This window comes from Rhincodon typus, chromosome 27 (assembly GCF_021869965.1).
Source record: "Rhincodon typus isolate 14 chromosome 27, sRhiTyp1.1, whole genome shotgun sequence".
Taxonomy (NCBI): domain Eukaryota; kingdom Metazoa; phylum Chordata; class Chondrichthyes; order Orectolobiformes; family Rhincodontidae; genus Rhincodon; species Rhincodon typus.
The window spans coordinates 16,010,307-16,023,360 of record NC_063358.1 but is presented as its reverse complement, the minus strand read 5'-3'; the positions used below and the strand labels follow the sequence as shown (position 1 = coordinate 16,023,360).

General features: G+C 41.6%; 1 protein-coding gene across 2 annotated transcripts in view; it reads left to right on the top strand.

The window, feature by feature from the left end:
* The window catches only part of LOC109932302 (glucocorticoid modulatory element-binding protein 1), a 40,723-nt gene extending 29,606 nt beyond the window's left edge, over nt 1-11,117 (top strand). For both annotated transcript variants that reach the window (XM_020531536.2, XM_020531537.2), the window contains exons 7-9: nt 5,508-5,645; nt 7,304-7,426; nt 9,356-11,117. In XM_020531536.2, the coding sequence (XP_020387125.1) occupies nt 5,508-5,645; nt 7,304-7,426; nt 9,356-10,077 (983 nt within the window). In that variant the 3' untranslated portion in view covers nt 10,078-11,117. The remainder of the gene's footprint in view (nt 1-5,507; nt 5,646-7,303; nt 7,427-9,355) is intronic.
* Nucleotides 11,118-13,054: the final 1,937 nt, after the last annotated feature.

Sequence of the window (13,054 nt, the reverse complement as noted above, 5' to 3'; positions counted from 1 at the left end):
CAAATTTGTGAGACACGATTTTCCTCACACAAAACCATGCTGATTATCCCTAATCAATTTTTCCCTCTCTAAATGTCCATAAATCCTATCCTTTATATTCACCTCCAACAATTTACCCACAACCGAGGTCAGACTTGGAGGCCTACAGTTCCCCGGTTTCTCCTTACAAACTTCCTTAAACAAAGGTACAACATTAGCCTCTTTCCAGTCATCAAGTATCTCACCTGTAGTTATAGATGATGCATATATTTGTGCAAGGTGTCTCAATTTCCTCCCTTGCTTCCCACAATGTTCTGGGATACATTAGATTAGGCCCGGAAGATTTATCCAACTTCGTATTCTCCAAGGGCTCCTGAACTTCCTCTTCTATAATGTGAACTGTTTTTAAAACATCAAAGTTTGTTTCTCTGCATTCTCTTGAATCCATTTCTTTCTCCATATAAAAACTATTCATTTAGTATCTCCCATCCCCTGGGGTTCAACACAAAGACGACTTCCTTGATCTTTGATGCCCAATTGTGTCTCTAGTTACCCTCTTGCTCTTAATGTATTTGTAGAATCTCTTTGGCAGATATGGTTGAGGATAATCCAATGCTATCCCGTGTCCCCTCTTTGCCTTCCTGAATTCTTCTTAAGAATGCCCCCATACTGTTTACATTGTTTAAGAGATTGAATTGAACCAAGTTGTCAATATCTAAAAATGTTTTTTTTATTCTTGATTAGAACATCAGTATCTTTATTCATCCATTGTTCCTTAATCTTACCAGCCTTACCCTTCACTCTAACAGGAATAAAATGCCTCTGAACTCTCTTCATCACACTGTTGACTATCTCCCACTTGTCAGATGTCCTTTTACCTGCGAGCAGTCTACTCTAATCTACTTTGGAAAGTTTTTGTCTTGTACCATTAAAATTTACCTTACACCAATTAAAAACTTTAACTTGTATGGAAGGCTTATCCTTTTCCATAACCATTTTGAAACTAATAGAATTACAATCTCTAGACTGTAGACCCAGAGTGTTCCCCCACTTTTACTTCAGTCACCTGCCCTGCCTTAACGCCCAAAGAAGGTCTAGGTTTGCTCCTTTTCTAGTAAGAGCATCCATGTATTGATGAAGAAAATTTTCTTGAGCACGTTTGACAAATTCTTCACCATCCAAACCTTCAACACTGTGGTATGCCCAGTCAATTTTTTGGAAAATAAAATCCCCATTTATTACAAGCTTATTATGCTTGCATATATCTAGAATCTCCCTACATATTTGTTTCTCAATTTCTGTCTTACTTTTAGGGGCCTATAGTACAATCCCATCAAGTGATCTTTCATTTCTTATTTGTAACTTCTGCCCATATATTTTTACTGGAGATTTTTCACAAATATCTTGCCTCATTACAGCAGTAATGTATTCCTTAATCAAAAATGCACACCCCCCTCCTTTCTTGCCTCCTTTTCTATCCTGTCTACAGCATTTAAAACCGAGAACATTGAGCTGCCAGTCTTGTCCATCTCTCAGCCAAGTTTCTATGACAGCTATGACGTCCCAATCCCATGTCCTTAAACATGGCCTGAGTTCATCAGCCTTACCTGTAAGACCTTGCATTGGAATGAACGCAGTTTATTTTTTGAGTTGCTACATACTGACTCTCTCTTGTCTTTCATTTCCAATTGACATGCTCTCCTCACATTCCGAACCTACCCCATCAAACCTTCCATTTACACTGCTACTTAGAATTCCTACACTCGCTTTCTGTATCAATATAAAATCTCCCTTAATAGAATGAGCAAATCTTCCTGCTAAGATATTGATCCCTTTCCAGTTTAGGTGAGATCCATCCTTTTTGAGCAGAGACATTGAACTGATGTTCCATTTTACTTATTAATGAGAATTTATTGGATCCCATGGCAGTAAACAGATGAGAGCAGTACATTCTCCCTGTGTCCTGTCCAACATTCTCCTCGCAGGTATGACCAGGTTAATGTGTCATTCATTGCACTGCTATGTAAGATCTTGCTATACACAAACTAACTGCTGCATTTACCTCCGGAACGACGGTGTACTTTACAAGTAGCTATTTGGCTCTGAAATGCATTAGAGTATTTTAGGTTTGAAGAGAATTTTGTTGAGATTTCTGGACTTCTGAATGGTAGTGCTGTTGGAAACAGGAAATAACTCATCCTCCAGCTATCACCAGACAAGGACATTTCTAATCTTTAGAGTTAGGTGTGGGAGAAGCTCATTTGGCCCCTCGAATCTACTCTGCCATTTGATAAGATCACAGCTGATCTGACTGACTGGAACCTGCTTTCCTGGCTACGCCTATATGTTTTGACTTCCTGGTTGGTCAAGAATCTATCTATTAGCTCGTTAAAAACATTCCATGACCCTACCTCTACACCTCTGGGGAAGAAAATTTCACAGACACATTATCCTTCGGAAAAAAAAAATCTCATCTCCATTTAAAAGAGTCTTAGTTTTAAACAGTGTCCCTCAGTTCTAGCTGTGTGTGTGTGTGTGTGTGTGTGTGTAAGACAAAGTGTAATGGTTTAGAAGTCTTTGAATCTGGAATGATTAAAAACGTACATGTTTTAAGAAAACTGGAAAAGACTACGTTTGGTGCAGATACCACAGTATTGGTATTGTCATTTATTTCTCTCAAAATGCCTTTTATTTGGGTTGTTAATTCTTCCAGTTTGTTACCAGGCCTACATCCAGTGAATTTGCTGTTGACCATCCATCCTCAGATTGTAGTTATGTCCCTGATTAAACTCCGATGCTTCCTTTCCCTCTGGGGCCCCTTCGACCTCTGAATCTCAATACATATTCAGCAAAGCATCTGGACACCATTCAGGGACCTGGGTCCCAGTGAGATGCAGAATAACCAGCACCAGTTCATGATGTGCATTCTCATACAAGACTTTACCCATGTCTCTCAAACTATTCCTCCATTCAGGTTTCCTGTTCCACAGGGCACTGTATAGGTTCTTTAGTGGGGGTCTATGTGGAGTATCTATGGGTACTTTTAAATCATCCTCACATATTAACATACTCTTAGCCTCACCTCAACACCGAAGGATCACACGTGGTTATCAGGTGTTACCCTGTGTAGTTATATAATGATTAGATCAGTCATCGTGCTTCCCCCATCATTCTGACACTGTGGTATATTTACTGTTACACAAACAAAGTCCCTTGTAAAAATAACACGGTGTAGAGCTGGATGAACACAGCAGGCCGAGCAGCAGGAAAGCTGACATTTCGGGTCGAGACCCTTCTTCAGAAATGGGGGAGGGGAAGGGGATTCTGAAATAAATAGGGAGAGAGGTGGAGGCGGATAGGAGATGGATAAAGGAGAAGATAGGTGGAGAGGAGACAGACAGGTCAAAGAGGCGGGGTTGGAGCCAGTGAAGGTGAATGTAGGTGGGGAGTTAGGGAGGGGATAGGTCGGTCCAGGGAGGACGGACAGATCAAGGAGGCGGGATGAGGTTAGTGGGTAGGAGATGGGGGTGGGGCTTGAGGTGGGAGGAATGGTTAGGGAGGCGGGGACAAGCTGGGTTGGTTTTGGGATGCATTCGGGGGAGGGGAGATTTTGAAGCTTGTGAAGTCCACATTGATACCATTGGGCTGCAGGGTTCCCAAGTGAAATATGAGATGCTGTTCCTGCAGCTTTCGGGTGGCTTGGTTCGCTGTTATTGGTGCCCTGTAGTCATTACGTTCTTCACACTATGATGTGTGCTTGCAGTTGGACCTTCAACCATTCACTCTTGTCCCTTGTATCTGTACCACCCCGCTCCACACTCCATGCATGAGAGCCAACACTGCAATCCAAACAATTATCTTCCCAATTGTGCAAATTCTACAGCAAAGATAATTTTACGGTAATTTCTCCTCTTGCTTAGTTCACACATCTGATCTGTGTTTGTTTGTAATTGAACAAATTGAGATTTTTTTCAATTTCTCAGCTATTTTTCCAAACCCACCCCTGTCTCTCCTTTCCCACCTGGGGGAGTTTGTTTTTAGCCGGCTTTCTTTTTCTTCTTTGAGATCTCCTTTCTGTTAGGGTTACATTCTCTGAAGGTGTGTGACTGAGTTTCTTGTTCTGTTTAGATTCAGTCAGAGTTTGAACAGGCTTATCAACTCCTGGCATGTCTGATATGCGATATTGGTGGCAGTTATTCTGTGCCTCACAGGACTTTAATTGGTTTACATAATACCATCCAATTTTTCCTGTAACTAAGAGTTTTGTGTACTGAGGGACTGGCATTCCCTAGCACTGAATAGGGGTCTGCATACCTTGGAGACAGGAAGGTCCCAACCTGGAAATGTTATAACATCACTCATTGCCCTATCCATATGTCAGTAAATTTGGCTTTCATCTCTTCCTGTAAATCCACTTAGTGATTTCCTTGCATGTGCCAATTAATACCCGATTTTTTTTTTTCGATGTTTACAGTAGTGAGAGAACCTCCTGTGTCCATTGAAAACTTGATGAGCTAGCCTCCAACCTTGCCCTGTACAGGGGGTCTTCCCACACTGTTCCATTAGCATGAGGTCTTACACCGTCAAGTTTGGGGGCTTTGTCCCGTTGGTTGGTATCATACTGCCTGCCTGTAAACCGGTCAGTGTCAAGGCTCCTTCAAGAGGCAATGGGACAGCAATGGGGATGGTCAATTGCGAGCAAAATGTCCTGCTCCTCCACAGTTAAAACACTTCTGGTTGTGGCCACAATCCCAACGTCAGGTGAGGGTGTCCCCTCTTTCTCTGCCTATAACTCATTCTTAGCTTCCATTTCTTGGGCCTTTTTCTGTCTCCATCTCCCTTCTAACCCTTTCCTTTTACATGTAACTTCTTCACACTGATTTTGAAACTGTCAAGTGAACCATTTGGACCTGGTTTTATGCCTCCAGATCTCTAATTTTCCTCTTCAAATTCTCAATTTTCTTGTCTTGCTGCGAGACTTGAGGTTTAAAATCAGCACATCTCTTTACCTCTAAATTTCCATTTCAAACTATAGTTTTCTGTGTACACATAACAAATCAAAACTACCTTCTCTTTGGGTGTATGTGCTGTCCCATGTTCTCCTGGGCATTATCCCAAAGTGTCTGTGTCGCTGATCCAGCGACCACCTGATCGATGAAGTCTGACCCATAACGGAAAACAACCCACTGCAGCCATTTCTTGCTAAGGTAATTCTTTAAAACTGCTTCCCATACTGGCTGACTGTTTGCCTGCCATGATCTCTATTCAGGCTGCTGTCAGCAGACTTTGAAACTCCAGCTGTCAGGTTCAATGTAGTTTGTCAGAGCCCTGCCTGTTACTGCTTCAAAATTTCAAGTTAAGTGTGATTTTTTCCCTGTAAAGTTTATCATGCAGGAAATGAGGGGTGAATTCTTATTTCACAGCTACTGTCAGTATTGGTTTCTAACGTACTCTCTGAATCTTCATCCTGAAGTTACTGGTGTTGATGGAATATCTGGCTTCTAAAGAGGTTTTATTTCTTGTTGCAGAAGACACCCTGGCCTTCTGGAAAGGAATAGCAGACGTGGGTTTGCTGGGAGAAGTTGTCACTAACATTCAGAAGGAGCTGATGGAGATGCTGGCAGGTGTTCAGCAGAGGATGTGTCAGACTCCATTGCAAATCACAGGTAGATGACGGAACATCTTGCTGTACTTTGTATTTGGCTGTTGGCTGTCAAATAATGTTTCCAGGAAGTTGATTATCTGTCCTGTGTCTGATACCCCTTCACTTGAAGATCCTGCAGACTTGAGTCTGAGAGGTTTATGTTGTGATGCCCTGTCTTGTCATTCCACTATGCAACTAGCCAACTCTGATTTGGAAGGGAGTTGAAAGTTAATTCCAGTTGATTGCTCTAATGCTATCTGTGCTGAACGCTCAGCCTCCACTTTTTATACACTTCAGTTTGTCCAAGGACCTTCTGTCCATAGCCTACTGAACCAATCCAGCTTACCAACCATTCTCGTTGACCTTCCTGGACACAGGTACCTCAAGTTTCCACCTGTGCCCTCCTCTTTAATGTCTTTGTGCCTTCCTTTCCCCATCCACAACTTTCTCCACCCCTACCAGATCCTCTCTGTTCCCCAAATCCCACAGTACTCTCTTGGTAAATGCTGCTGCTTCCTCTCCACCTTTCCTTCACCCCCCCCATGGCTTTATCTTCATCTGTCTCTGTGTAACCCCTCAAATTAACATGCTCTGTCTCTTGCAGCACTCTCCTTTAAGATTATCCTTAAAATGCATTTCTTTGACCAAACCTTTGGCCATCTCCTCAAAACCCCTCTTAGACTTGGCATTAATTTTTCTCATAATCTTGTAAATAGTTATACTATTATAAGTAAATACTTATAAATGCTCTTGAATGTAAATTACTTTTGTTATTTGATTAATGAATTCCTCTTTCTCTCCACCGCCACCCTACCTCTTCACTGCAGTGTTATTCAGGCTGCTGCTGATGGACTATCTAATGCCCTTGAGACTTGCCAGTACTGTCCTCCAATGATCAGACAATTCAGACTAATTGACAGAAATACACCTTCTCCCCTTGTTTTCCCAATTTGTGTTTGGAGTTCCTGGAGGTTTGCAGAGGGCTACTTTTGGCATTGTTGCCTCATGATGAATAGAACCTAAGTAACAACCTAGAATCTATTAATATGATCTAAGCATATAAGTGTAGGAACAGGAGTAGGCCACTTAACCCTTCAAACCTGTTCCATCATCAAATGAGATCATAGCTGATCTGTAAATTTGAATGTAATGATTGTGGTTAATGCCTGTGACTAGGATGGTAATGCAGAGGCTCAACTAATAGCTTTAGAATGTGGTGTCATGTCTAACTGTGGCAGTGGGTGGAATTTAAAACATCAGTTGAATTTGTTTTTATGAGCAAGCAAACGCTGACTTTGCTAGCAGTATTCACATCAAAAGAATAATGATTCTACATTAAGTTAATTGTTGATAGAGCTCTAGTTGTGACATCATTAATGCGGAAAGAGAAAAACAACCAGAATTCTACACTTGATTATTACCATCACCGCCTGCGATTATGTAAATATTTGATGAGAACATCAGCTTTCCTGTAATGCCCTCCACCATTAAATTAGCCTGTTAACAAAGTCTTCATTTGCCCATTATTGAACACTTTTGTGAGGTACTAGAGGATTCCAGGATTAACCCAGCAATGGTTTCTGATTTCAGGATGCTCAGTTGGACAGGAAGGCTGAGTATGTGATCAGTAATGCCTATTCTGGATTAGAGATATTGCAAATATTTGTGCTTTGTTTTCAGATGCTGCTGTCCTAAACAATATGGCACACACTTTCGGCCTCCTGGAGACTGTGAAGAAAGTTTTGGACAAAAGGAAGAGTCAGACTGATCAAAGCCAAGAACAAATTCACAGTGACCTTGCAGGTAAGTTGTCTCACCCCCTGCTCCAGTGAAGGTGACAGTTCACCCAGGACACTAGCTCCAGGGCCAAAGGAGCAAGTATGGCTGTCCCATCCAGGAAAATATCTGTTCATCATTCAGTTCCTCCCACAATTCAGTTCTCCATTTAATCCAGATAGTGATGTATACTGCCAATTAAAAATTGACCTCCGGCTCCAGGCACTTGTGTTTTAATCAGTAATAGGCATTCCTGTTGTTGCAGGTAGGGTTTCAGTTAGTTCAGCTGGTTTATGATGGACTGGCACCAACAATGCAGATTCAATTCCTACGTTGTTTGAAGTCACCCTGAAGGCCTCACCTTAATGCTGCCCCTCACCTGAAACATGGTGACTCTCAATCCAACTCACCACGCTCATCACTGTCCAATGAAAGAGCAGCCTGTGGTTCCCTGGGACTCTGCAACTTTCACTTCTTATTCAAGGTGCACAGGAGAATGAGGTTTTTCAATAATTGTATTTCTCTTACTGATAGAAACCCGTTGTCTTTAGATGACCTTGCCTTGTTTGCTGCTGCTGTTGGAAACCCTATATAAAGAATATGGAATCTGGGTGCCCTCCATTTGATTCTCTTCCTTAGGCAACATCTGACTCCTTTTATCTCAATGGCCTTGATGCCCTATAAAATCTAGCATCTATTGTTAAGATAAGGTAGCTATCTTAACAATAGTGGGTTTGGTTGTGTCATTTTTTTTGTTGTTGTGTAAACCCTTATCTCATTCTTTGCCTGGCATTTTACATTGATATCTATTGTTAAAAATAATTCCTACCTTGCCTCAAACTCAAATCATGTTTTGGAATTTAAAGTCTACTGCATTTTTCTAGTTGTATCTCCAGTTTGTGCCTCCTGTTAAGATTGGACTAGATGCCAATCCGTTTAAGTTTTTAGCACTGTTAGAGTTCCTGACATTTTACTAAACATCAATGGAGCATCTTCATGGTGCAGCAACAAGTTCCATATATTCAGTTTCATTTGTGCAATAAACCGTCCTAAAGCACTTCACAGGTGTGTTCACAAACCAAATTTGGCACTCAGCTGGATAAAGTAATATCAGGACAAATGACCAAAAACTTGATAAGAGGTCTTTTTTTTAAAGGAACTTCTTAATGGAGAGAGAGTGGGCGAAATGGACAGATTTATGGATGGTATTCCAGAACTCAAGGCCAAGGCACTGTAGGTGTTGTGTAAAAAGCCAGAACCGAAAGAACCCCGAGATCTTGGAGTTGGAGGAGATTAAGAGACGGGGAGGGATAAAGGATACTGAAATTGTGGGGAGAAAGGCAAGAGTTGTCTGGTTGAAGTCAGTGCCATTCATTTTTACATTTAGATTTAGAATCCCTACAGTGTGGAAACAGGCCCTTCGGCTCAACAAGTCCACACCAAACCTCAGTGCATCCCCCTATAACCCACCTAAGCTACACATCCTTGAACACTATGGGCAATTTAGCATGGCCAATCCACCTAACCTGCACATCTTTGGACTGTGGGAGGAAACCGGAGCACCCGGAGGAAACCCACGCAGACACGGGGAGAATGTGCAAACTCCACACAGACAGACACCCGAGGCTAGAATCGAACCTGGGTCCCTGGTGCTGTGAGGTAGCAGTGCTAACCACTGTGCCACCGTGCCGCCCATGAATGGTTGTAAAAATGAGGGAGTTTATTTTTCTTCAGTAATGCTCATACTTTTTCATTGTCTTCCTTTAAAGACCCATGCATGTACATGCCATGTAATAATCTTTAATATTGATTATTTTTCATTCCCTATAATTCCATATGTACTGACTAAGGAATGTAGCACAAACCTATGAAGTTATCATTGTTACTGTCAGAAATTAAGTAGTTTGTCCATTATTTTCTTGCCCCTTGCTAATTTTCTGTACTTTCCAACAACAGAACTAGAACGTCAGCTGGAAGAGCAGAGAAGACGTGCCAAGGAGCAGAAACTGAAAAACCAAACTCTGCAAAACGTAGTGCTGATGCCAATTGCTACTCCTAAACCCAACAAGCGCCCCCGACTGCAGCGACCTGCATCAGCCACCATTCTCACCCCAACCACACCCGTCCAAACACCCCAGTTCACCGTCATTTCACCTATTGCTATCACTCCAATAGGAACAAACTTCTCTGTCGCCAATGTCACAACCATGCCTGTGGCCATTGGCCAGCAGTCCAGTCCTGTCACCGTACACACGTTGTCAGGTGGGACCCAGCTGTTCACCAGGTATGCTGGCGTGGTCACTGCAGCCAAGACGACTGCCTCTGACACAGTCACCATTCATCCCGCCTCCAGCCTTGCCCTACTGAGCACAGCTGCCATCCAAGATAGCAACACCATCACGACCGTGGCAGGCATGAACATGGGCCCTGTGGAACTGGTCACCGTGGACTCTGGTCTTGTGTCTGTTGTTCAGAGTCACAGCGTTGACCATTCAACAGCAGAATCACAAACTGTGATCGAGATTCACCCTGGGCCAGAGATGGACTCAGACCCAGATGGAACAGCAGAAGCAGAGTGTGATGACAAGGTGCCGGACACGGACAACGAAACCCAAATACAAGCCATTGAAGTTGTGACCCAGGAGGAACAGCAGAATGAACGAAATGAGAAAAATTAATTATAAACGAGTTATTGAAGTACTTGCTTGGCTGTATCTGAATGTACTGTTACCAAAACATAGTTATGTGTAAAAGGTATGAATTTCAACCTGAGGATTTTTTAAAGGAAGGAATGTGATATTATAACGCATTCTGTACGCTGTGTTCTGCCTGTTCAGCTGGACCTTCAACCTTGGATCAGAATATACTTCAGTTTGCCTTGTTTTGCAAGCTGCTAACAACCAAGAAGTGTTTGGGTAGCATGTTAGCATCTTGACCTTAGCGATCTCGCATTGTCTGTCGCCTTCCCTGCCTAGAATAACTTGTAAAGAGGATGCAAGCTCAGGTTCACTGATGTATATAAATAAAAGTTAAATACCTGACCCACATACTTCAAGTTGGTCGCCACATATTGGCCAACACTGGATGGATTGATTCAGTTTTAATAACCTGAGGTGGCTGATAACATTCAATTTTGATTTCTATCCCTGGAAGAAATGGGGTATTTTTGCAGTGTGAAACAAAGCAAAAGCATAAAGAATTGTTGATGGTGACAAAATCAACTCAGTGTTCATAGCAATGCTGCATTGGGTACTTGGAAACAGTTCTGGGAGGCAATCACTACACGTATAGATTAGCAAGAAACAACAGCTGCTGTAAATCTGAAGTAAAAGTACAAAATTGCTGGAAATGCACAGCAAAATATGTCAGCATCTGAAAAATTAAAATGCAATTTTGCATCTTACAATTTAAAACAAAATTCCCTTGTAAAACATTTACCTGTCTTCTCTTTTCAGATGCTGCCAAACCTTGCTGTGTGCTTTTATTTTCACTGTTGTGTAACCCTCTTGCATATCCTTGCCAAAATTTGAACAAGCCTCATTTGTGTAAGGGCAGCTTCAGTGTCTCTTTTCCAATGATGTTTTCAAAAGTTTCTTAATGTGAGCCTGTACTGTTTTCATTTGCTTCTTATTATGAATCCACACTATGTACATTTTTTACTAAACCAACAAAAATGCATAGCATTCCTGTATAACAATTAAATGCATGTGACAAGGTAGTTGAAAATATGCAAATTCTTTTATTTCCGTGTCATGTCTGAAACTACTTTTTCTTTAATTGCTGTACATCCTGCACCGTTGGTAGATGGGTAACAAAACCTAATTTAACATTGGTGAAAGAGATTTCAAATTCTGATAAACTGATCTTGGATAAGGCTACAGTAAGGGTCACTGCAACTGGAATGCCCCTGAACTTGGAGGTGGTGCAGTGTGTGGTGGCTTTGGTGTGGATGTTTTGCTGCTGTTCACTGCACCTTCCTGGAAAATCTGTTCAAGCCTCTTCTAGACCACACTAACCTGTATGGGTTACTTCGAGTTCACTTAGAAAAGAATGAAAAAAACTAAAAATGCTGGAAATACTCAGCGGGTCAGTCAGCTACTGTGCAGAGAAACAGTTAACGTTTCAAGTCAATTACTTTTCGTCAAGACACGAGAGTTTGACTTGTCTCGGCTTGTTTCCTTGTAGTAATAAAATGTGTTTACAACTTTTAAAAAAGAATTCACTTGTAAAACATTTACCTGACTTCCCTTTTCAGATGTTGACAAACCTTACTATATGCTTTTATTTTCACTCTTGTGGAACCCTCTTGCATAATCTTGCCTTTAATGTAGTAGAACACCGGCTCTTCACAGAACCTGATCAGATAATGACAAAGCCAAAGAAATAGACAGCTGACCGAAGCTTATTCAAAGAAGTTTTGAATATAAATTACAAGTCTTCTAAATTATATAGTATTATACTTTAAAAATACTTCTTTATCTGTAATGTGTGTGACATGCTACAGTTATACAAGATGTTATATGCATTTGCATATTTAAGGGAAGAGAATTTAGTAAGGGAATCTCGAGGCTTAGCATCTAGGTATCTGGCAGTGTGGCTGCAAGGAATAAATGAAAGATAGTGTAAAATGTCAAAGTTAGAGAAAACAAATAAGGCCCTGCGTGAGAAAAGCTCCTTGCTTTCCATATTTTGATTATAAATCTTCAATATATTGGTAAAGAATTGGGAAATGATAAACGTTTAGATTCCTAGAGATGTATAGCATGGAAACAGACCCTTTTGGGTCCAATTTGTCCTTGCCAACCAGATATCTTAAATTTAAACTATGCCCATTTGTCAAGTGTTTGGCCCATACCCCTCTAAACCCTTCCTATTCATGTACCCATCCAGATGCCTTTTAAATGTTGTAATTATACCAGCCTCCACCACTTCCTCTGGCAGCTCATTCCATACACGCACCACCCTCTGCATGGGAAAGTTGCCTCTTGAGTTCCTTTTAAATCTTTCCCCTCTCACCTTAAACCTATGCCCTTTTTAGTTTTAGACTCCCCTATCCTAGGTAAAAGACGTTGGCTATTCACCCTATCCACCGCCCTCCTGATTTTATAAACACCTGTAAGGTCACCCCTCAGCCCCTGCACCAGGGCAAATAGCCCCAGCCTATCTAGCCTCTCCCTATAGCTCAAACGCTCCAACCCCTGCAACATCCTTCTAAATCTTTTCTGCACCCTTTCAAGTTTCACAACATCTTTCCTTTAGCCAGGAGACCAAAATTGAATGCAGTAATTCCAAACGTGGCCTCACCAATGCTCTGTATAGCCACAACATGACATCCCAACTCCTCTACTCAATGCACTGACAAATAAAGGCAAGTGTATCAAACACCTTCACTACCCTGTCTACCTGTGACTCCTCTTCCAAGGAACTATGAACCTTCACTCCAAGGTCTCTTTGTTTGGCAAACCCCACAGGACTTTACCATTAAGTGTATAAACCCTGCCCTGATTTGCCTTTCCAAAATGCAACACTTCTCATTTATCTAAATTAAACTCCATCGGCCACTCCTGGGCCCATCTGATCAAGATCCCGTTGTATTCTGAGATAACCTTCGCTGTCCACTACACCACTAATTTTGGTGTCATCTGCAAACTTATT